The sequence below is a fragment of the Neofelis nebulosa genome, chromosome 10 (assembly GCF_028018385.1).
Source record: "Neofelis nebulosa isolate mNeoNeb1 chromosome 10, mNeoNeb1.pri, whole genome shotgun sequence".
In the NCBI taxonomy this organism is placed as follows: Eukaryota; Metazoa; Chordata; class Mammalia; order Carnivora; family Felidae; genus Neofelis; species Neofelis nebulosa.
Genome location: NC_080791.1, coordinates 22,857,958 through 22,882,558, shown reverse-complemented (window position 1 = coordinate 22,882,558; position 24,601 = coordinate 22,857,958). Strand labels below are relative to the sequence as shown.

At 40.3% G+C, this 24,601-nt stretch overlaps 1 protein-coding gene across 6 annotated transcripts in view; it reads left to right on the top strand.

Annotated features, from left to right (window-relative positions):
• Positions 1–24,601, top strand: part of CDON (cell adhesion associated, oncogene regulated) — a 104,086-nt gene that overhangs the window by 30,185 nt on the left and 49,300 nt on the right. For 5 of the 6 annotated variants that reach the window (XM_058687248.1, XM_058687244.1, XM_058687245.1 and 2 more), the window contains exons 2-8: positions 6,955–7,082; positions 9,505–9,777; positions 11,009–11,155; positions 12,017–12,160; positions 13,129–13,416; positions 14,717–14,986; positions 20,627–20,977. In XM_058687248.1, coding sequence (XP_058543231.1) covers positions 7,004–7,082; positions 9,505–9,777; positions 11,009–11,155; positions 12,017–12,160; positions 13,129–13,416; positions 14,717–14,986; positions 20,627–20,977 — 1,552 coding nt within the window. In that variant the 5' untranslated portion in view covers positions 6,955–7,003. The remainder of the gene's footprint in view (positions 1–6,954; positions 7,083–9,504; positions 9,778–11,008; positions 11,156–12,016; positions 12,161–13,128; positions 13,417–14,716; positions 14,987–20,626; positions 20,978–24,601) is intronic. The other variant, XM_058687250.1, reaches the window with a different exon arrangement.

Genomic DNA, 24,601 nt, shown 5'->3' with positions numbered 1-24,601 from the left:
TTAGGGAAGTATTTCCTTTCTTATTCTTTTTTTTTTTTTTTTTTTTTTTTAATTTTTTTTTTTCAACATCTTTTATTTTATTTTTGGGACAGAGAGAGACAGAGCATGAACGGGGGAGGGGCAGAGAGAGAGGGAGACACAGAATCGGAAACAGGCTCCAGGCTCCGAGCCATCAGCCCAGAGCCTGACGCGGGGCTCGAACTCACGGACCGCGAGATCGTGACCTGGCTGAAGTCGGACGCTTAACCGACTGCGCCACCCAGGCGCCCGTCCTTTCTTATTCTAAGACCAGGCATACCTTTAGCTTGCTTTTGCCAACAGAAATGCTGGTAATCCTGGGCCTGGCCTAAAAGTAGTTTGCTATACAAGACAGATTGCCTTCTGTGTAGATGTGAAGGAGAGGCTTAAAGAAAGCTTTATAAGTTAGGAGATACCAGTCATTCTTTGGGAACATCAAGCTAAGACTCCAGGAACAGCACTCATCCCATGCAAAAGTGGAGGGTCCTCCAACGATTTTTATAGCATGAACGAAAGGGTTGTCCCGATTTGTAGGTTTAATGGTGGCACTCCGCCTAGCTGTTCTTTTTTTTTTTTTTTTTTTTTTTTTGTAGCGTATAGTCTTTTCCTTGGAGAGATTGTCCTACCAGGTGCTTTCTTGGGAGGATCTTCTCAGACACTTAATCAGCCACTCAGAACTGCTGTGAAAATAATAGAATTACGTTGGCCGTAACTGAAGTTATGATCAGGGTAGAAGAACTTCCTCATGGTCATGTTAATTTCTTCTGGGACCAGTGAGTTGGATAAGTCTCAAGAGTTCACATTTTCACATAGGGAATTGATCATGTCTTTGTTAAAGCCCTATAGTAAGGCAAGAACAAATCCAGTTTAAAATCCAGTGCCTTGGGGCACCTGGGTCCCTCAAGTGTTTTGAGTATCTCATCTGGGCTCAGGTCATGATCCCAGGATCGTGGGATTGAGCCCTGTGTTGGGCTCGGTGCTTAGCATGGATCTTGCTTGGGATTCTCTGTCTCTCTCCCCTTCTGTCCCTTTTCCCTGCTTGCATTCTGTCTCTCTCCCTCTCTCTTAAAAAAAAAAAAATCCAATGCCTTGAATTATTTTACTGCCTCTAGTAGTTTAGGGACGTAGAGGTGTTTAAATGCTTTTTGGACAAGAAAAGCAGTAGGGAAGGGAGAACAAAGCTTTGAAATGAATGGTAATTTACTATTTTTAATGCCAGCAAATATTGCCAAAAAACGTCTGTCAGCAGTTTTCACACACAAATTTATTTTTAGAGAAATGCATGTTACAAATTAAAATCACCCAGTATAACAACAGTGACCCGTATCCTATTTTACAATAAATTTTGGGTAAAAAGCAGAGATTTTTGTGTCCGTGGTGTTTTTTGTAATTAAAAGTTCAGGGATTAACAAGGTTGATGAATGTGGCCTGCAGCATCCATTCCTTTTATTTTATTTTTTTGTAGTTTTACGTATATTTAGAATATTATTTTTAAAAGTCTCTCATAAGATTAGGCAGTAAATGTTGCTCTATGCCTTCACAGATATTTTAACGAATTGCTCAAATTCATATGTTACATCCAAGCTTTGTTCACCGCAGAGTAGGGATGTAAACCATACTCTGGTGACTGGGAGTCTACCCCCCTACTGTGTTGATGGTGCTTACTGGGGGATAGAGTTATGCATTATTGCCATTTTGGGGGAAAACTACTTGCCAGTATATAAGTTAGGAGTATTAAAAATTTTTATACTCCTTGACTTAGTAATTCCACTTTAAAAAATCTATCCTAAGGACATAAATAGAAGAGTGACTAATGATTTACGGACAAAGATTCATGACAGCATTATCTGTAATAGCAAGGAAATACACATGTGTACGCACACATATCAAAAATGTACCTGGGGTACCTGGGTGGCTCAGTCGGTTAAGCATCTGACTTTGGCTCAGGTCATGATCTTACATGGGTTTGAGCCTGGCGCTATGCTCTGTGCTGACAGCTCGGAGCCTGAAGCCTGCTTTGGATTCTGTGTCTCCCTCTCTCTCTGCCTCTCCCCTACTCATGCTTTGTCTCTCTCTCTCAAAAATAAACAAACATTAAAAAAAATAAATAAAAAGTAGAAAATGTACCTAATTATCCAGAAGAGAGTGACTAAAGTATGTCTATTCAATAAAGTTATCAATCACTGTTATAAATTGTGTTTATGAATTATTTAATAAGTAAAAATGATCATTAGATAAAAAATGGATAAAGCAGGTTTAAAACTGTATTGCACACGTTATGACCGCAATTATGTACATAAACACATATACGAAAAGGATTAGAAGGAAATGCATCAAAATATTGATGTGTTATCTTAAGGTGGTAGAATTGTGTTGACTTGTTTTGGTTCATCATTTATGCATTTCCCAGATTTTCTGTTATGAATGTGTAGGGTTTTTTGGGTTTTTTTGTTTTTTGTTTTGGTCAATGAGCATTTGTAGAAACTTTGTTAACAATTTCCCACTTTGTGAAAGTAACATATTCAATGGAGAATATGTGAAGAAAACTTGAATATTTTGTTTAAAAATATCGTCTGGCATTATGTTAACCACATTGGGTACTTTAAAACATTTTTAAATGAGAAAAACACTGAAGCTGAAAACATGACAGTATGATTTAAATCAGAATTCTGTTTTTAATTTTTTTAAGTTTTATTTATTTATTTATTTATTTATTTATTTATTTATTATTTAGAGAGCATGAGTGGGGGAAGGGCAGAGAGAGTCGGAGAGAGAGAATCCCAAGTAGGCTCTGTGCTGTCATCACAGAGCCTGACATGGAGCTCAAACTCATGAACCTTGAGATCATGACCTGAGCCGAAACCAAGAGTTGGACGCTTAACCAACTGAGCCATCCAGGCGCCCCTGTTTTTAATGTTTGCATGAGAATATTTGAATGTTATACATGCTAGAACAAGAGGTCAGACAGCCTTTGGCAAGTGATGTGGCAAAAATGATGTGTGGAGGACTGGGCTGTTGTGATCCTACCATGGACCTTTTCTCTGTTGCCCACTGTGTCCAGATCAGAAGAGAGGGTAAGAGGAGGATAGGATAAGTATTTCTGTGCAGAGGAAATTAAAGCTGTTGTCTTTTGCCCAGGTAAATTTCTGTAGGTAGGAAAAGTGACATATGTGTTAAAGGCCATAGTTGTTTTCCAGTACCTTCTTAGTTCAAAAACTAGAAGACCAATATTAAACGTTTTCTTTTTTTTAAAACAAAGATAGAACTTTTGAAAGTGACATAGCATTGAGCAGTTTTCCAGTAGTGCTAATGGATAGATTCTGTTTTATACATCATCTCACTTTCTTTGTGAGATTGGACCTACATTACTCTTGGTGGCTGTTAAATGTAATTTTAAGGTACCTGACTCCTATAGCAATGGAATCCAGGTCCGGGTCCTCATTACCATGGTTCTCTAACAGATGGAGCAAGCTTTCTCCTTGGATAAATGTAAACCAAGTCAACAAATATTTACATTATGGTCCTAAGTTCTTTCCAACCTCCAAAGTCAACTGGCAACATGTTGCGAGTAACCTAATAGAAAGACAGAATTAAAAAAAGATGGTCCTGTGGGATAACTATTTAGGTAGTAATGAACTGTGAAGATTTAAAGGACAGCTGTAAAATAACTCAGCAGATCGTGTGCTAGGGTTAAAGTTGACTCTGGAATTTGTTTCACCGCTTTTTAATAAATAAATAGTTGAGGAAAGATTTGGCAAAAGGAAGAACACCCCTCCTTGTCCTCATTCTTTCAGGACAGCGTCTCCTGTTAACAAGTTGTTTGAATGTTTACTTTGCCTTGACTGCTCACCAGTGGTGTGTCAGTCCTTGCCCTTGAACCAAGTGAGAATTCAAATAAACCGAAAAAAGCTTTCACACAGCTGGCCCCTTCCGCCAATGAGTGGTACCAAAATATCCTCTCCCACTTTTTAAAAGAGGTCAGCAAGAAAAAACGTAGAAGGCAATCCATGAACTGATAGTCTGTGATGTAGATACACTTAAGTTTGCAACCTGTAGATTTGGGATTGCATGCCATAGAGAAGTGAGCAGATCCCGGGAGACATTATTTGATTTCTTTTTTATTTTTTTTAATTTTCAATTTTTTGTGACACTTTGATTTGTTTAAAGTCATACTCAAGGTGCCTTTGTATTTCTACCCAGTGTTACCAATGGTTAGAATTAACCTTTGCAGGAGTGAATATGCACATAAAATTCACAGTTCTAAAATGTCATTACTGTAGCTCTTTGGCTACATTGTTGTGTTCCATAGTCACAGAAGCTGTGTCCAACCCTGGCCAAGTAGGAATGTCTGGGAGAATTTGCAGACAGAGTAACCACTCTTTGGATCCCTCATCTAACAAAGTGCCTGGCCTATCTATAGTAGACACTTTATTTTTGATTTAAGAAATCACATATATGCATGAATAAATAAAGGAAAAAATATAGCTAGAATATGCGGAATTCACATGACATGAAAGTTCTCACTAAATACTCTTTAAGGTATTTCTGGGAATTGCATTATATTAAGGTATTACTTACATTAAAAAAAATGTTCTGTGCCTATTTTCTGCTAGGTTTTAGAATTTACAGAGTTAAATGTGAGGCCATTCTTGCCTTCAAGGATGACAAAGTTATGTAACCAGATAAATTATAGAACACAATGATGAGTGCGATGGTAGACATGTGTCCAAGGTGTAGAGGCAGCACGGAGGAGGGAGAATGGATCGTATCTGGAGGATGGCATAGACATTGTTAATTTTAGTAATTTTATTTACCGTGTTTGTTGTCCATCATTCCCACTAGAAGATAAGGTGTACATTCTTGTCTGTGTTACTTGTTCCTACTCATGTATTTTTACATTGTTCTCTCTCTAGCTTCTAGAATACTGCCTGGCATGTAATTAATAAGCATTCCTTAAGTATTTGTTGCACAGATGAATGATTTTTGATAGATATCGCTAAATTCCCTCCAGAAAGAATTTACTGATTATATTTCCACCAACAGTGCATGGTAGTGATTTTTACCCACATCCTTGCCTGTGCTGTTTTGTTTTTGTTTTTTGTTTTTTTTTAGCTTTACCTAAATATGCTATACTGTCTTTATGTTAAAAAACACAAAACCAAACCTTCCCTTGACTGTCATGTGTCTACAGCAATTCTTATTTTTCTGCTGTCCGTTGTTTTTTTTTTTTTTTTTTTTTTGGTATGTATGTATGTATGTTAAGAGAGAGAGTGCATGCATGCATGAGCAGGGAAGGGGCAGAGAGGGAGAGAGAGAGAATCCCAAGCAGGCTCTGCACTGTCAGCACAGAGCCCGACACTTGGGGCTCAATCTCATGAACTGTGAGATCATGACCTGAGTGGAAATCAAGTCAGATGTTTAACTAACTGAGCCACCCAGCACCCCTCTGCTGGCCTTGTATAGCAAGGTCCTTGAAGGAGTTTTCTGTGCTTTTTTCGTTTCCTCCCTTCCCGTTCTGTCCTGAACCCACCATCAGATGTTAGTCTCCCCACCATTGAAACCACTCTTGTCTGTATCACCTGTGCCCCAACGTGTCTTCAAGATGGTGTCTCACTTTTCAGCAGTGTTTGCAACATGCCCTTCTTCTAGAAATATTTTCCATTTTTCTCCATGGACACAACATTCTCCTGTATTTCTTCCTATTTCATTGGCTGTTAGTCTCCCTTGCTGCTTCCTTGTCTATTTGGTTTCTAAAGGTTGAAGTATTCCAAGGCTTCTGCCTGGGCTCTCCTCTCCTCTGTCATACTTTCCTTAGAGCTCATCTAGCACTAAGGCTCTAATAGTTCTGGCATCTGTGTTTCCAGCTCTGACTTCTCTACACAGCTCCAGACTCCTGTCTGCGACTGTGAACTTGACAGTAGTACTTGGATGCCTCATGGATATCTCAGACTTACCTTCCCAAAACGGAAAGGCTGACTAACCTCCTCTTCAGTCTGTCTCCCCCTTTCCTGCCTTCCCCTCTTCAGTAAACAGAACTGTTACTGATTCTGTTACACCAAATAGTAAGTTAGCCTTGACACATCTTTTGAGCATACTCTATATCCGGATCTTCAGCAAATTCTGTTGGTTTTACCTTTAGAATATATTCTGAATCTCGTTACTCTTCACCACCTCCACAGTTGACTCACTGGTCTGCCCCACCGTGTGCTCACCTCCCTCCTGAGTGATTACATTACCTCCTACTTGGTTTCCCTCTTCCCTTCCTGGCTTAGTCCCATCTAGTCTCACCACAGTGGTCTTTGGATGATCTGCAGACATGCCAGGCTTGATCCCCACACAAGTCTGCCCTTAAATCTGTTTGAACAATCCATGAGTCTGAGTCCCCCATCTGAAAAAAAGGGAAGAAACCCAGTAGTACCTATCTCCTGGGGTTGTTGTCTGAAGATTTCATTAGTATACACAAAACATTGAAATGCTGTCTGGCACATACTCAGCACCATGTAAACGTTTGCTGTTATTTTGTTATTACTGTGTCTATTTTAGGACTGTCAAGGGGGTGGTGGGGCATTTTGGTGGGGTTGGGTTTTCGATCCTTGTGAAATGTGCAAACAAATGCACTAAAGGCAGTTGAACGTGTTCATTTGAGATGATTGATTCTGTACAATAAGAGGCATCCTAGTACCTTGGAAGGATGAGCAGAGCTTCCATGTTTATTTAGTGTCTGGAGATTGGTTTGTGAATCGGGGAGATACGGACCATTAAGTGCCTTGTATTTGCTGCACTCTATACAGAGCTTTCAAAATCGACGGCAGCCATCATGCTCACAACCCTGACTACTCAGATACAAGATTTCAGCTGTTTTGGGGTGTTTAGATGATCTTTTCTTTCTCTCTTTCTTTTTCTTCTTCTTTTTTTTTTTTCCTGGATGTCTTTTAGTGAGCCAAAGCCTGGAAGTCTGTCCTGCCTGCTTCTGTAATCTGGCGCTATGCATCCAGATCCTCGGCCCTTACAGACACTGCTGTATGTTGTTACTCTTGCGATTCTGTGTCCTTCCGTGAATTCAGGTAAGAGCTGAAGAATGGTTGTGTTTTTGTTTTTTTCAGGTTTTAAATTTTAATCCCAGTATAGTTACCATGCAGTGTTCTATTAGTTTTCAGAATATAATATAGCGATTCAGCATTTCTCTATATGGCTCAATGCTTGTCATCAGTCCCCAGGAATGGTCATGTCTTTTTGTTGTGGTTGTTGTTGTTTAAGTTTTTACTTAATTTATTTTGAGAGGGACAGAGAGAGAACGAACAAGTGGGGAAAGGGCAGAGAGGAGAGACAGAGCCCCAATCAGGCTTCGTGTTGTCAGTGTGGGGCCTGAACTCACTGCACTGCAAAATCATGCCCCGAGCTGAGATCAAGAGTCGGACACCCAGGGTGCCTGGGTGGCTCAGTCAGTTGAACGTCCGACTTTGGCTCAGGTCACGATCTCACAGTCCGTGAGTTTGAGCCCCGCATCGGGCTCTGTGCTGACAGCTCAGAGCCTAAAGCCTGCTTTGGATTCTGTGTCTCCCTCTCTCTCTGCCCCTTCCCTGCTTGCGCTCTGTGTCTGTCTCTCCCCAAAATAAATAAACAGTAAAAAAAAAAAAGTCAGACATCCAACAGACTGAGCCACCCAGGCACCCCAAGAATGGTCATGTCTTAACTGAAGCTTTTCCTCATCTTAATCCTAATCCTATACAAAACAGACTTCAGCTTCAAATCTTTGCTGATAATAATGATTTCCAAAGACGTTTCTAAGATTTGTTTGACCCCGCCAAATGACTTAAAAACTGATTAATTCAGCAATTTAAGGATCTCTTAGTAGTGCTTCTGGGCACTGGCAGGCCTTCCCATCATTGTCCTTATAAATTCATTCCTCTTGTTGCCTTAAAAACAAATATTGTCCTAGCCTGCTCTTTTCTGTAAGAGGATATGTTACAAATATCTGATTTTGGAAATTATAACAGGAATAAGATGCTGACTACATACGACCGAAGAAATTTTAGAATCAGCACATATCAGTGCTCGTCTTGGAGCAAGAGAACTTGGTTCAAATCCCAGATCTGCCACTTTCTCACACCAATCTCTGAGCTTGTCTGAGATTCTCTCTGCTTCTGGGTCACTGAAAAGCTTGAAAGTGTTTAATGTTAAATGTGTTTGTAAGCCCAAGCCCACATGCATCTCTAGTAATTTTAGTTCTGTGGAGAGATTTCTTTGTAAGTATATAGAAATGCGAGTGATGTTTATTCATTAAGTAATATTTGTTGTCTCTGTTAAGAATATTTTATAACTATATTGGATTTGTAAGCAAAAATCTTGGCTCGCTGGTTTTATTTCTGTTTTTGTTTTGCTAAACAACCACCTCAGATTTAGTCAAGAGAGGCACTTCCATTAATCTTCATATCTAATTAAATATCCTTCGAAAGTAGAGTCAGGAATTTATTGGTCTTTTTTTTTTTTTTTTTTTTGGAAGTACTTTATTCCCCCAGATTAACAGTATTCTTGTCCCCCTCACTCTTTTGGGGGGTGGAGGGGGATTTGTTTTGTATGTTAATGTAAGAATTCACCCTCTCCCCCAAGTTGCTGAGGAAAAGGTCTAACAAATGAAACTATTCTAAACACCAAATAAAAATATTAAGATCGATGCTCCAAAAAAGGGTAGACTGTATTTCAGCCTGGCTTCCTAATGTTCTGCTTCTGCTTTCGTAGAAGTTGAATGTTATTTTCTATTAAAGTTGAATGTTATTTTCTATTTTCTATTCTTTCTTTCTAGGAAAGAAGACCGTAGCCACTATTTATACAATAATTTACTCTTTAAAATCAAGTGCTTAGTAATGTAGGAGAGAATTCTTTTTACTTTGCAAGTTATCTTCAGTTTTTCATATATATTTTTTTTAATTATTTTTGAGAGAGAGAGAGAGAGAGTGTGAGCAGGGGAGGGGCAGAGAAAGAGGGAGACACAGAATCCGAAGCGGGCTCCAGGCTCTGAGCTATTGGCACAGAGCCCGATGCGGGGCTTGAACTCGTGAACCGCGAGATCATGACCTGAGCCAGAGTTGGACACTTAACTGACTGAGCCGCTCAGGAGCCCCTCAGATTCTTGACTTCCATTTCTCAGAAGTCAGAGAGCTTCATACACAGAGCAGTTTGCTTTTTCTCACTTAAAGAATTGGTATTTTGTCGGATTTACACCATAAGGTTTTTCATCTATTCTACCCTGGTCCTTAAGTCCTAGCTTCACGCGTTGCCCTTTTTTACTTCCAAAAATAGTCATATCAGAATGTTCCTAGAACTTGTACAAGCATTAAGAACTGTAACAGGTATGGATAAAATACGGAATTGCCTCTGGTTCCATAGATTCAGATGAAATGCATTCAATGTACTCTTCTCTCTCCCCTTACCTCCTTTCTCTCCTGTTCTCCCCACCCCTTTGCACGTGGGAACGTTTCCTGGTAGACTTGGCACCATCTTTTATTTCTGAGCCACTGTCCGCTGTCCAGAGACTTGGTGGACCCGTAGTACTCCATTGTTCTGCTAAGCCTGTGACCGCTCGTATCTCATGGTTGCATAATGGAAAAAGACTGGATAGAAACATGGAACAGATTAAGATGCAACAGGGGACTTTGACTATTCTGTCCCTTAATCCCTCCCTTTCGGGTTCCTACCAGTGCGTTGCCAACAATAGCATCGGAGCAATTGTGAGCAGCCCTGCAACAGTATCTACTGCTGGTGAGTTTAATTTTATCCCTCAGATTTATGCTTTTTCCTAGAAACTAGAATGCTGGTACTTGCATGTGTGAATAGAGGGAAGAGCGTGGGCTTTGGAGTGAACACATAGTGTCCTCATCTCAGCCTTGACTCTCACTGTTGAGCTGGGGGAAATGCACTTGAACCTCCATGAGCTTGGCCTCCTGTCTTCCCGTGTAACAGGGGCATGGAAGTAACTCTTACATGGTTAGGAGAGTTTTCTAATGCAAATTCTGAATTTCTTTGCGAATATTTAGAGGTCCTTTAATAGCAGCAGCAACAAAAAAGCTGTTGTCAACTCTGACACTCAGTTGTTTCATGCAGTCCCGTATCTCGCTCACATCTAATTGTTTTATTTGTCTTGATCACTGAGTGATTTTAGTTTATTTAATTGAAACCGGGCTAAAGAAGGAGGAATGAAATCACTGACTGTAGAGAAAGGAATGTCGGGTATTGAACTTATGGAAAATCTGGAACGTGGTGGTTTTCTTAGTAGGTTTGAGCCATCTGCCTTTCAAATGGTGATGGCTTCCAGTAATGGAAGATGTCTTTGTCGGGGCACCCCTATTTACAGAAGAAATCTGGATCCCCCAGGAGTAGTGAGTTTGTCGTAACTGAGAAGAGTAAATGTTTTCGTAGAGCTTTGACCCATGGACAGCTCCAGGACTCACACGGGAAGGCTGAACTCCTAGTGGCAGGCGGCTGGATGCTTTCAGCACTGCAGATCATAAAGAACCCTTCCACGCAGGCTCCATCTGTAGCGAACTCTTAGTAGTGAGAGGAATTGGGTTTGTTCCTGAAAGCCATTTTATTGGAGTGTGAGTAGCGACAAACAGCATAAAGATGCGTAGGGAAAGTGGGTGTTCATGAGGGACTGGATTGGAAAAGGATGTCTCTTGACAGAATGGGAAGGACTATGCTTTATGGTTCTCCTCCATGTTTTAAGGGCCGCTTGCTTGTTTGTCTTGTAGTCTCCTGGAAGCGTTGGCTTCTGGAAAAGGGTGCCGTGACTTAGCTCTAGGCCTCAACCGGGCATCTCTACTCCAGCCGCTTCCTGAGATAAAAAAATCATGCTCCTCTGTGAACTGGGGTTAGCTGCCGCAAACGGCCGCGTTGCAAGATGTGGCTTCTAGTTTTTAAACTTCCTTGGGGAGCGTTCACATTTGCATTGATTAATCAATTTATTTTCTACTTATTTACTTATGTATTTTAGTTCTTGGTGATTTTGGTTCACCAACAAAGCAGGTTATTACAGCGGAAGAAAAGAGTGCCGGTTTCATTGGCTGCAAAGTACCAGATAGTAACCCCAAGGCTGAGGTGCGCTATAAAATCCGGGGAAAGTGGCTGAAACATTCCACAGGTGAGACCTTCAACAAAAAGCCAGTGGTACCCACAGAACAAATGTCACGAAGCAACCTGCTGTTGAACTCCGTGTCCTAAGGACTGTGGCTACAAAAATGCATAAGATATATTGCCTCTACTCTCAGAAGTCGGAAGAAGACCGGCATGAGTGGTTACACTGTAGAAATGATTACAATCCCAGATTCCCTCCATTCATTCAGGGTTCCACTCGGATATTTCTTCCTCTGAGAAGACCTCCCTCATCATGGCTCTGTGTAAAATACCATGCCATGCCCCATTGCTCCGTGTCCCCTTTACTTAGCTGCTTTTTAAAGTTTCCACAGCATTGTAATAGACAGATTTCTGGTTGTTTGTCTGTTATTTATCCCTTTCTTTGCGGCCCCCATTTCCTGCACTGGAATGTTGGCTGCATGAGTGCAGGGCCAACAAAAAGCAGGTCTGCTTTCTTTATTGTATCACTTGTGCCTGGATCAATACAGGCACCCAGTGTGTGTTTGTTGAGAAAAAAATGAACGGGTAGACATGAGTGGACACTGGCGGATCAGTGAGTGCTGTCCGGAGAGGTTTGCTCAAGGTGGGGGCTGTGGGCATTGTATCTCTTTCTACATATGCTTGTGCTTTCAGTGGGCTCAACAAATGGTCTGAGGTCAGATGTTTCTGATGGGTTCGATTTTGTTACTCTAGAACTATTGACTCTCCCCCCCACCCCCCTGCCTTGACTTCCCCTTTCTTTCACTTAATAAATTTTCTCTGATTGTTGCTGCTGTTCTGATGTCTAAATTGAAAGGACGACTGCTAGCCTTTGTTTTCATTGGGGTCTTTCATATAGAGGCCTAACTGTATTCCCTTCTTTCCTCAGAGAAGTACTTAATCCTTCCATCAGGGAATCTTCAGATTCTGAATGTATCTTCAGAGGACAAGGGATCATATAAGTGTGCAGCTTTTAATCCTGTCACTCATGAATTAAAAGTTGAACCCATTGGCCGAAAGCTTCTTGTCAGTCGTAAGTATTTGGGAGAATAACGGTAACCAGAAGCATTCCTCAGGAGAAGCTTCCTCCGAAGCATTCTTTAGAAAGCACTGGAAAATCAGAGTGAATTTTTCTTGCAGATCCTATTTGCTTATCATAAGAAAGTCTTATAAAAAATTAAATACACGAATGCATTATAGTATAGTACTGTACATGTGTTTAAAAGATAATGAATTTTCAATTCATTGATTAATTTTAAAAAATATTTATGTATTTATTTATTTTGAGAGAGAGGGAGAGAGTGTGACCAGGGGAGAGTCGTGGGGCAGGGGGCAGAGGATCCAAAGTGAGCTCTGTGCTAATAGCAGAGAGCCCAATGTGGGGCTTGAACTCGTGAACTGTGAGATCATGACCTGAGCCAAAGTTGGATGCTGAACCAACTGAGCCACCCAGGCGCCTCCTCGGCCCCCCCCACCTCCGCCCCTCCGCCCCCCCCCCCCCCCCGCCCCGATAATGAATTTTTAGAAGAGAATTTTGGTCAGGATGACAGAGTGGAAACCAGACGGAGAACTTGACCCTTTGCTCAAATAAAAAGAAATAGTAGAGACAATATAACTTTATAACAGTGGTAATCAAATTGGTGGCTAACTGAATTATGACAAATGAATGGCTGTTCTCTTTCAGCTGACAGTAGTCATAGCTGATTTTGAGATTACGGTAGCCGAACTCAGCTAGGACCAGTGGTCAAAGCACAACGAAGTGGTAGTTTCTGGACTGGTCAAAAATTCTGCATATCTAAACTGCTAATGCAGAGATAGCCCTAAGGGGCCACAAAGTGTTTTCATTTTAATTCTCCACTAAAAATGGATTAAGCTACCATGTAGGACCTTGTGGCATAAAGAAGAATAAATGGGGAGATGAGAAAGCTTGCAGATTTGGTAAGGAACAGATTGGAAGTGGATGTTTAATAATGACATTTTTTGGTTCCCTTCTTTTTCCAGGCCCTTCTTCCGACGATTTTCACATTCTTCACCCCACCTTTTCACAGGCACTAGCTGTGCTTTCTCATAGCCCCGTCACCCTGGAGTGTGTGGTGAGTGGGGTCCCAGTTTCTCAAGTGCACTGGCTGAAGGACGGTCAGGACGCTGTGCCGGGAAGCAACTGGCGAAGGTTGCATTCCCATCTTGCCACAGACAGCATTGACCCGGTGGACTCTGGAAACTATTCTTGTATAGTGGGAAACAAGTCTGGAGACGTAAAACATGTGACTTACGTGGTTAATGTGCTTGGTAAGACGTTACTTCTTAAATTGCTTTTCGGGTCAGGCTATTTTTCTGGTCTAACTGATGTTTGAATGGAAGATCTATTTGGGAACTATAAATGACACGTAAATGACGTCTTCACATATGATGTCACAAGAAGCTTCGTTTTTTTTTTTTTTTTTTTTTTAAAGGACTGCTGATTTCAGCAGTATTTCTTGGTGGCACAGAACATTTCACTTGGGATGTTTATGGGAACCTCCCCCTCAACCTGGTTATGCAACGCAAAGCTTGTTCTTCCTTCCTAATGATGTGGAAGATTCTAGGCTGTGTCAGTGTGTTGGACCTAGTAGGAGTACCTAACAGTACTGACTAGAAAAGGTCACCTCAAAAAGAAATCTATTTCATTTTATTTTCCCTTAAGGAATGCTTTCACTGTATTATCTGCATTATTTCCACCCACATTGCTGTGTATATACTCTTTATCTCAAAGCTTTTCCTTCCTTTTTTTTCCAGTTCCCTGTCTCACTGTCATGTCTAGCACCAGAAAATGTTTTCCTTTATCAAAACAGATTTTCATGAAAGCCAGAAAAAAATAGGTTGTAAGTGGTTTCATAGTAAATATAGTTGCTGTAAACCTTCTGCATGTGTTTATTTGCAACATAGGTAACCCTGGAATTAAGTAAGTGTATGGCAAATGAGATTTAAAGTGCCGTGATAATCAGGTCTAAGTTAATACGCATAATCATGTAATTTGGGCATATGTTACCAATGTTGCTAAATGATTTACTTGGTCTAGGAAAAAGTGGCTTGATGGATAGTAAAGGAAGTTTCCTGCCCAGTGTAACATCTAGCCTAACGGCAGAATTGACCATAAAAAGAATTTAACCTGTGAATAAACATTCTTCTTTTGGCTCTTGTTTAGTGTGAAATCATGGGAAACTACTTATTTCAAACAAATCACCTGAAACAAATGCTCAGGGAAGCCCAAGATGTATGTGTGTGTGTGTGTGTGTGTGTGTGTGTGTGTGTGTGAGAGAGAGAGAGAGAGAGAAACAGAGAGAGAGAGAGAGAGAGAGAGAGAGAGAAGTGGGTGGGAAGATCTAGAAAAAGAGACTATGAAATATTAGTAACATGGTTTATTTGATTAGAAGGAAGTTCAAATACATTTCTAATTTTGTCTTGATGACCATAGCAGGTAGGAGAATGTGAGTAAACAATGCAATTTGATTTCAACTTGTTATTGGTAGAGAGATTTTATGTGTCTTGTGTGATAATTTAAAAAGTACCTCTTAAGGGCTGGAGTTTAATTTATATGTTTTATTTTTAGAAAATGCTTCAATTTCTAAAGGACTACAGGATCAGACAGTCTCTCTGGGTGCCACAGTACAATTTACTTGTGAGATTCATGGGAACCCAACTCCAAACCGTACCTGGTTTCATAACGCACAACCTGTTCATCCTTCCCCACGACATCTAACTGTAGGAAACAGACTGAAAATCAGTGGTGTTACCATGGAAGATTCTGGGCTGTATCAGTGTGTAGCAGATAATGGGATTGGATTCATACAGTCTACTGGGAGACTTGAAATTGAAAAAGGTAGGCTTTTGGGTCCAGAAATCATAGGAAGTTTTACTTTACAGATAGGCTTTTGTTTTGGTTAAAAATTAAATCATTTTCACTAGAGAACATAATTCCATTACCATAAAGGAACTATGCCTATTTTCCATGTTCCTTTCTAGTTGCAGATGGGCATTTCCATGAAGAGGCAATATTATTTGATTAACTTCATTAAAAAAAATTTTTTTTTAATTATTTTTTTCAAAAGATACTATAGTTTATTTTTTTTTATTTTTTATTTTTTTAAATTTTTTTAACGTTTATTTATTTTTGAGACCGAGAGAGACAGAGCATGAACAGGGGAGGGGCAGAGAGAGAGGAAGACAGAGAATCTGAAACGGGCTCCAGGCTCTGAGCGGTCAGCACAGAGCCCGACGCGGGGCTCGAACTCATGGACTGCGAGATCATGACCTGGGCCAAAGTCGGACGCTCAACCGACTGAGCCACCCAGGCGCCCCAAAAGATACTATAGTTTAAAAGGCATATGGTAAAAGTCTCTCATTTCTATTCCCTGGCCAGCCATATTGCCTTTAGAACTAACCAGTTTTATCAGTGTCTTTAATGTCCTTGTGTGTATATATACAATCACACACAATGTGTCTGTGTGCACTTAATAACATCTTTTTTCCCCCCGTAAATGGAGGTAGTATTCCTCAGAGTTTTTTATTTACCATATCTTTGATATCTTCCCAGATGGTTCATTAAACAGTGTTTTCATTCTTTTTCAAATGACTGCTTATTAAGGAGTTCTATAATGAATGTCCCTCTGCATAGATTATTTTGCACAGGTGTAAATATCTATAGAATAGATTTCTGGAAATGAATTTGCTGAATGAAAGCATCTTTGTTTGGTAATTTTGGTAGATATCACCGAGTTGCTCTGCAAAATTGTTACTGGTTTTTATTCTTACTGACCAGCAATGTGTATCTGCCTGTCTCCTCATATCCTCACCAGGGCAAGGTGTTAAATCTTTGCCCATCTGATAGTTTTAAAAAAAAAATACCTTTTGGTCTGTATTTATATTACTATGAGTGAAGTTGGGCTTCCTATCATATGTTTATGAGTCATTTGAATTTGTTTTCCTATGTACTGACTGTTCATTGTCTTTTGTCCATTTTAAAAATTAGATTGTTGGTCATTTTTCTTGTGGATTGGTAGGAATTCTATATTAGGGATATTAATCTTTTGCCTATGAGTTATAAATATTTCAAGTGTCAAAGAATCAGTGTGATACAGACCAATTCTCTGACCTTGGTGCAATTATTTTAGAAGTTAATAGTAAAAGTCATTTTTAACTGGCATATATTTGGAAATGTAAAATTATGCTTCTCAATAACAGAGAAAAAACTACAGTGCAATGTGAAAATGCCACAGATTGAATTGTGTGGGATATAGTAAAAATGGAATTTACATGGGAATGTATAGCCTTAAATGCTTATAAAAGAAAACTAGTAAGACTGAAAATAAGGAAGCAGAGGAAAAGAGATACTAAAGGGCAGAAATCAATTGAATAGAAAATGAAGATAAAATGGAGAGGATCAGTAAAGAAAAAAGTTGGTTCTTTGCAAATCTAATAAAATGGACCTACCTTTGTGGCAAAATACAAATAAACAGTTTTAGGAATAAAAAGTACAAGTCTTGTAGAGATTAAAAATAATAAATAAAGGTAAAGATAAAATAAAAGATAAAGATATATTGTGATAAACTTTATGTCAACAGTTTACAATGTTCTAGGAAAAATACGACTTAGTAAGGATGACTTAAAAGAAATTAAAAAGCCTATGTAGTCCTGTACTCATGAAGGAAACTGATTAGGGGTTTAAAATCTTCCCACAGAGAAACCACCAGGCCATATAGGTTTTATGGAGAGGTCTACGAAACTTACAAGTAACAGACCATTCCAAATATTACACAAACTCTTCCAGAGAAAAGTAAAAACTGGGAACTCTCCAGTCCTTATGATTTTGATTCTAAAATCACAAAGGAATGGCATAAGAAAGGAAAACCAAAGGCCAATCTCATTTATGAACATAGATACAAAAATCTTATGAAAATATTAGCAAGCCATCAATATTTAAAAAAGGAAATACATCTTAACTAAGGAGTCAGCCCAGGAATCAGTCAGAAAATTTAAAGTGTCATTCATCTGGATTGAATAGAGGCAGGAAAACATTTGACACAATTCAATATCCATGTTAGACACACTTAGAAAAATAGAAATAAAAGGGAATTTTCTTAATCTGATAAAGAGTATTTAACAAAAACTTACAAGAAACATCACTTTTATGGTGAAATGTTGGAAGCATTCTCTTTAAAATCTCTTTTATTGGGGCACCTGGGTGGCTCAGTTGGTTAAGTGTCCAACTTGGGCTCAGGTCATGATCTCACCATTCATCGATTCAGGCCCCACCTCAGGCTCTGTGCTGACAGCTTAGAGCCTGGAGTCTGCTTTGGATTCTGTGTCACCCTCTCTCTCTGCCCCTTCCTGCTCACACTCTGTCTCTCTCTCTCAAGAATAAATAAACAGTAAAAAAAAAAAATAAAATAAAATCTTTTATTTGCCATCATACTGGAGACTCTGATCAGCACAGAATGACACAAAATATGTAAATAAAATAAAATATATAAGGATAGGAAAGAAAAAAATCAAACCCATAACTGCCATGATTGCCAATACAGAGAATTCTCAATTTGCTGGCAAATTATTAGAAATAATAAAGGCACTTAGCAAGGTATCTGGACGAAGACCAACAAAGAAGAATCGGTGTCTTTCTATATACCAGTGCATTAGGCACGCTTCTCCAGAGAAACAAACCCAGTAGGATATATAAGATATAAATAAGAGGTGGTTTATAATAGGAATTGGCTCACATGATTATGGGGGTTGAGAAGTCCCATAGTCTATCCTCTATACACTGGAGAAGGAGGAAAACCAATAGTGTAATTCATTTGTGGGGTGGTGGAGAGCCTGTTGGTTTATGTCTTGACCAAAGTTCAAAAGCTGGAGAACCAGAAGCGCTGATGTCCAGTGTTCGAGGGCAGGAGAAGGTGGATCAGCTTAAGCAGAGAGAAAGAATTCACCTTTCCTCTGCATTTTTGCTCTACAGAGTGCTCAGCAGTTTGGATGTTGCTCACCCGCCTTGGGCAGCGCCATCTGCTATACTCTTCACCAATTCAAATGCTAATCTCTTCTGGAAGCACTCTCGCAGACCCATCCAGTTATGTGGACATCCCTTCGTCCAATCAAGTTGATACATAAAATTAACCACTATAGCCAACAACAGGCAGAAAATATAATTTAAAAGTCACCTTTTAATATTAGCAACATTTAAAAAGACCAAGGTATCCTAGAAAGATATACCAGTTGGTACATACCGAAATTCAGTATTACACAGTTGTCAGGTCTTTCCAGAAACTTTCTGTAACTTCATGCAATTCCAATTAAAATCTTATTTGGATATTTTGAGGACGTTGACAAACTGATTCTGGGATTTATATGCATGACCAAAGGCCCAAGAATAGTTAAGGCATGCTGAAAGAAGAAGAAAAACACAGGGACTTATTTTTACAGGTATTAGAACATATATAAAAATCTGTGGTAACTAAGATATATTGTATTGGTGCAGGAACAGATAGGCTATTGAAAGAAGACAAAGACCCACCAAGAAGACATTTGCACCTAAGGATTTGACTTAGGTGGCATTGCAGATTACCAAGAGGAGGACATCCATTTCAAGTGTGGATGTGGGATAATTGCTCATCAAAATGGAGAAAAAGAAATGAAATCTCTAACTCGTAATGTGTATAAAGACAAATTACCAGTGGATTAAAGACCTATCTGTGCAAGGCAAGATGGCAGAGTTTTTGAAGAAAATGCAGGAGACATCTATCTGATTGGATATAACTTAACATTTTAGGCTAATTTTTTTTAAAAGATTGATATGACTACATTGAAATTAGAACATCCTTATTAATAAAGAATACCATTAAAAATGAAAAGAAAAGGGGCGCCTGGGTGGCTCGGTCGGTTAAGCGCCTGACTTCGGCTCAGGTCATGATCTCGTGGTCCGTGAGTTCGAGCCCCACGTCGGGCTCTGTGCTGACTGCTCAGAGCCTGGAGCCTGTTTCAGATTCTGTGTCTCCCTTTCTCTCTGCCCCTCCCCTGTTCATGCTCTGTCTCTCTCTGTCTCAAAAATAAATAAACGTTAAAAAAAAAAAAATGAAAAAAAAAAATGAAAAGCAGGGGCCCCTGGGTGGCTCAGTTGGTTAAGCGTCCGACTTAAGCTCAGGTCATGATCTCGCGGTCCGTGAGCTCGAGGCCCGCGTCGGGCCCTGTGTTGACAGTTCAGAGCCTGGAGCCTGCTTCTGATTCTGTGTCTCCCACTCTTTCTGCCCCTCCCCCACTCATGCTCTGTCTCTCTCTCAAAAATGAATAATGTTAAAAAATTTTTTTTAAAAAAGCAATAAACTGTGAGAAGATATTAGCAGCATGTATAACGAATAACAGAACACTAGCTGGAATATACAAAGAACTCTGAAACCATTACAAAAAAGATAAATGACCCAACAGAAAAATGGACAAAAAGCATTTCAAAGAGGAGGAAAAATACCAGTGACACATAAACACGTGAAAAGATGTTCAAGCTCATTAGTACTCAGGAGAGTGCAGTTTATGACCAGTGAGACAGCATCTTACACTTTCTAGATTGGCAGAGATTCGGGAATCTAACCATACCGAGTGTTGGTTTTATCAAAGGTAGGAAGTAGGGCTGGAGAAAGAGAAGGATGCACTGGAGAAAATTCCATTTGTAATCGATATTCCATAGTAGGCACACTTAAAAATGGCTCCAGAGAATACCTGGGACCAAAAGGAAAGAGAGTTAGTTTAGAGACAAAAAATGTTGTTTGTGTAACATGATAAGAAATACACTCATCGACCTTCACTCAGAACAGATTTCTCTCCCAGGCTTTTTGTAATCAGAGGTTCCCCCTGGAATGAACTATTTTTGTGAAGGAATGTTATTTTGTTTTATGCTCCTCGACACCTTTTTCATGGCTTCACCTGTTTTATACTTAACAGCAGTCAAATGAGTCTAGGAAACCCTTTTTTTCCCCTAAAGGACAGGAAGTCTGTGTAGGAAATGTCCAGGAGCCCACAATTAAGAATTCTACTTTTTAGGGACAGTTTTACGTGGTGAAAGTTGAGAAGAGAATTAACAAGGAGGGAGTTATCTTTGTTTTAGTTATTACTGTCATATATCCCTGTTTGCCCATGTCTTTGCAAACACTTGTTTCAGTGAATGAATGTGTTCTCCATACTGTTCTGCATGTAAAACATTGTTTAGGGGATGGTAACCAGATTTATTGTGGTGATCATTTGCCAGTGTGTATCCATATGTTAAATCATGATGTTGTGCACCTGAAACTAATGTATGTCGATTATACTTCAATTAAAAAAAAACACCGTTAAGAAATACGTGTACGAAAGATGCTTTTAAGGCTGTTACTTGGGCGCGACATGGATAACATTTATGCAAGAAGATGAGTTTATTTTGCATTGTAGGTACTATAATCTTAATTATGTGTGTGTATTTGTGTGTGAATTACTGTTTTAATAGGCAGTGGACTCAAGCCAGTTATAATTACAGCACCAGCAAGTACAAAGGTGGTAGATGGAGACTTTGTTACTCTGTCCTGCAATGCCACTGGCGTGCCGGTCCCGGTCATGCGTTGGTATGACAGGCACGGGTTGATAACCAGCCATCCGTCTCAAGTGCTCAGATCAAAATCCCGGAAATCACACTTACGACCTGGGGGCTATGACCTGGAGCCTGTCTACTTCATCATGTCCCGAGCTGGCTCAAGCTCTCTGCATATTCAGGCCGTCACTCAGGAGCATGCTGGGAAATACATCTGCGAAGCTGCAAATGAACATGGTGCCACACAGTCGGAGGCAGTCCTCACAGTTGGTGAGTTGCCATTAGTACTCTTTCTCGGGTGATTAGCTTCCTCTGATTGTAGGGGATAAAGTGCTTTGAAGTATGTTTTTTTCATGAGTCCAGCAATCTCTGAATATATATATATATATATATATATATATATATATATATATATATATATTTATATTTTCCCCGGCAATAGTGAAACACAGAACTGTGGTTTTGGGTATTTGGCCTTACCATGAACCGGATGAACCTCGGTTTCCATTTCGGATGTTTTGGTTAAGGTTGTAGTTGTTCTATAGAAAGCTCTCATATGGGAGCAAGCCCGAGTTGTGACCTGTTTTCATGATTAATGCTTTTGGTTGTCTAAGCTACTGAAAGTGATCATTGCTGACATTTTTTAGGTGAGCCTTTGATAAGTACAGTATCCAGAGTCTAAAGGGTTGGCTTTCTTTTTTTTTTTTTTTTTAACTTCTATTTATTTTTGAGACAGAGAGAGACAGAGCATGAACGGGGGAGGGGCAGAGAGAGAGGGAGACACAGAATCGGAACCAGGCTCCAGGCTCCGAGCCATCAGCTCAGAGCCAGACGCGGGGCTCGAACTCACGGACCGCGAGATCGTGACCTGAGCCGAAGTCGGACGCTTAACCGACTGAGCCACCCTGGCGCCCCTAAAGGGTTGGCTTTCACTGAGAAAGTAGAATCATGGTACTACCAAACAGTACCTCCTATTCAAAGTTATTTTTCTAATGGGATGTATAACATTAATTCTTGATATTTTATTGATTTTTGGTGAGGATGACTTAAAAGCTTCATACAGTTTTTGAAGTACTTAGTGTATAGAATATCGATATTGTTAAAATTAATTCAAATTTGACTTAATTCAAATTCAAGCCTTACATCGGTATTTAGAGCAGCAATGCGCCAGCAGGTAGTCAGTTGAGTGGAGACTGTCACCTTATTTGTCATGCAAGAAGCAGAGTGTCAAAAACAGTACTGCCCTTAGTCTTGGCAACTGAGTTCCCTGCCTTGGGCCAGTGCGTTAGAGGGCTCCTTGCAGCTTTCTTCTGCCTGGGTCCTCAGCTCCCACTGGTCACATAGTCCATGTGGTTAAGGGGTTAAGTTATAGTCCCTGGAGCCTGGAGCCCGTGTTCCTCCTTGTGTATAGCAGGTCTGGGGCTCTGGAAGTCCTTGCTTTAATTAGTTCACAGTCTGGTTCCACACAGGTCCCGTTCCCTGACCCATCCTCCAGAGTGTAGACCACACCACCAGTGTGCAGGCACCCTTAAGCCAGAGGAGCGGCCAAGGGGTGGTCTTTTGCAGAGGAAGGAAGGTAAAGTAGACAGAAATTGGGTGTGCACACAGGTATTTCCATTCACAGGCACACAAGGCCCCTGGAGCTCCAGAGGAAGCTGGAGGTAGAAAGAGAAGTGGGGAAGGCCAAGGACATCCATTTGTATTAGATTATAATTATTACTGTCTGATTATTGGTAAATTAGGATTATTCCCTATAGCAGTTAGGGAAGGAAGAAATAGCTACTTACTTCAGACATGTTAAGAATCCTCCAATGAAGAGGGTAGTTGGGTGTTGTATAAATTTATACACATGTAAATATGAATATGTATACGTGTGTGTGTTTATATATCTGCTCTGCCAAGCGAAAATCAGAGTGGCTCTGCTCAAATTGTTAGCTGTAGGACAGGTGTAACACAGGTGATGCTTGGTTAGCTTTTGGCTAAAGTGATTGTTTTCTATAAATATAGGATAGCAAGAGGCGTAGATGTGATAGGCACAGTTGATGGAACTGGATCTTTTGTCTCACTGCCTCACTTTAAATATCAAAGATCTGGAGCCTTTAGAAAATACATAGGCTAACTTGTTTAGGTTAGAATTTTTTAGATCTTTAAGGTCTTCCCCACCCCTTCCAGGATTTTATGTCTTGATAAATACCATTTTCATGTATAGTAACCCCATCACCGACCTCCTTCCGAAATGTTCTTATATTTTCTCTTTTGCGCGCCCTATAATTATTAAGATCCAGCCAGGTTTACTAAAGCTCACAATACATAACAACCCACCTCTTTCTACAGGAATCTGAGCCTTATTAAATTCTAGCATACTGAGAGCCATTTACTTGTTTTTTGGGGGGTAAGCAAGGGCAAAGAGAGAGATGACTGCCCCCTCCTCCTTTTTCTTTCCAGAGACCTTGGGTTTTGAGGTCTTAGATGTACAAATATTTGTAGAGTGGGTTGTAACTCTTCAAAACTATAATGGGAGTTGGTTTGGGGTAGTCGGGGTAGGGGATGCTGGTGTGAGTGGTCACAGTGGGAACGGCTTTGACACGTTTGGTTATATTCCTTGTTTAGTTTCAGCTCTGAGTCATTAAATTCACTGCCATAGTTATAGTACTTAGAAAAGCAGAATTTTATCAGCCTCTTCTAATTCAAAAAGCATTCTACGTTTAAAAATACTTGGTCTAGGGGCGCCTGGGTGGCGCAGTCGGTTAAGCGTCCGACTTCAGCCAGGTCACGATCTTGCGGTCTGTGAGTTCGAGCCCCGCGTCGGGCTCTGTGCTGACAACTCAGAGCCTGGAGCCTGTTTCCGATTCTGTGTCTCCCTCTCTCTCTGCCCCTCCCCCGCTCATGCTCTGTCTCTCTCTGTCCCAAAAATAAATAAAAAACGTTGAAAAAAAAAAAAATAAAAAAAAAATAAAATAAAAATAAAAATACTTGGTCTATTTTTTTTTCTTTTTTTTTTTTTTAAATTTTTATTTATTTTTTTGAGACAGAGAGAGACAGAGCATGAACAGGGGAGGGTCAGAGAGAGAGGGAGACACAGAATCCGAAACAGGCTCCGGGCTCTGAGCTGTCGGCACAGAGCCCGACGCGGGGCTCGAACTCACAGGCTGTGAGATCATGACCTGAGCCGAAGTCGGACGCTCAACCGACTGAGCCATCCAGGTGCCCCAATACTTGATGTCTAAACTGATCATTTCACACTTGATCTTAGCCAAAAGGCCAAGAAGTGATCTCGTCTGACCATTTCACAGAGTTGTTTTGAAGACAAGTTGAGATAATGTATGTGAAAAAACTTTTGAAAGTGGTGTTCAGGCCTTATAAATTATATCGTGTGAGTACTCAAATTATATTACTGGAAATAGCAGAGAGAAAAGAATTGAATCTTCCTCCTCTTCCCCTCTTCTCGAATCCCCTTTTTAATAAACGTGGCAGAAAAGTCTCATCGCATCCAGAATAGCAGGAGCAGAATTGTGACACTGATACCGTTAGACACAGGCTGCGGCATAAGTTTGTCTCCTGCCTCTGCATAAATTGAGGCCTGTGGTCTTTCAACTCTTGTACGGCCAGATACCACTTCCCAGTGGTAAGCAGCCCAAAGGCTCCGTGAAACTCCTAATGATGAAAAGGTCATTCTCCGCTACCCTAAGCCACAGCTAATTACCTCCACTTGCTAGAGCCCATCTCTCGCCCCAGTGGGCACCAGCCGCACACCCTTACCAGCCAGCCCACGTCCTGACTCACTAGATAAACACGGCTGCTCCAGAAGCAATATTGTGAAGTTGTCTCAGTGAACTTAATTAGTTTTCTCCTGGATTATTTTCTCACTAGCTTCTTTAATGGAGGACGCGTCGG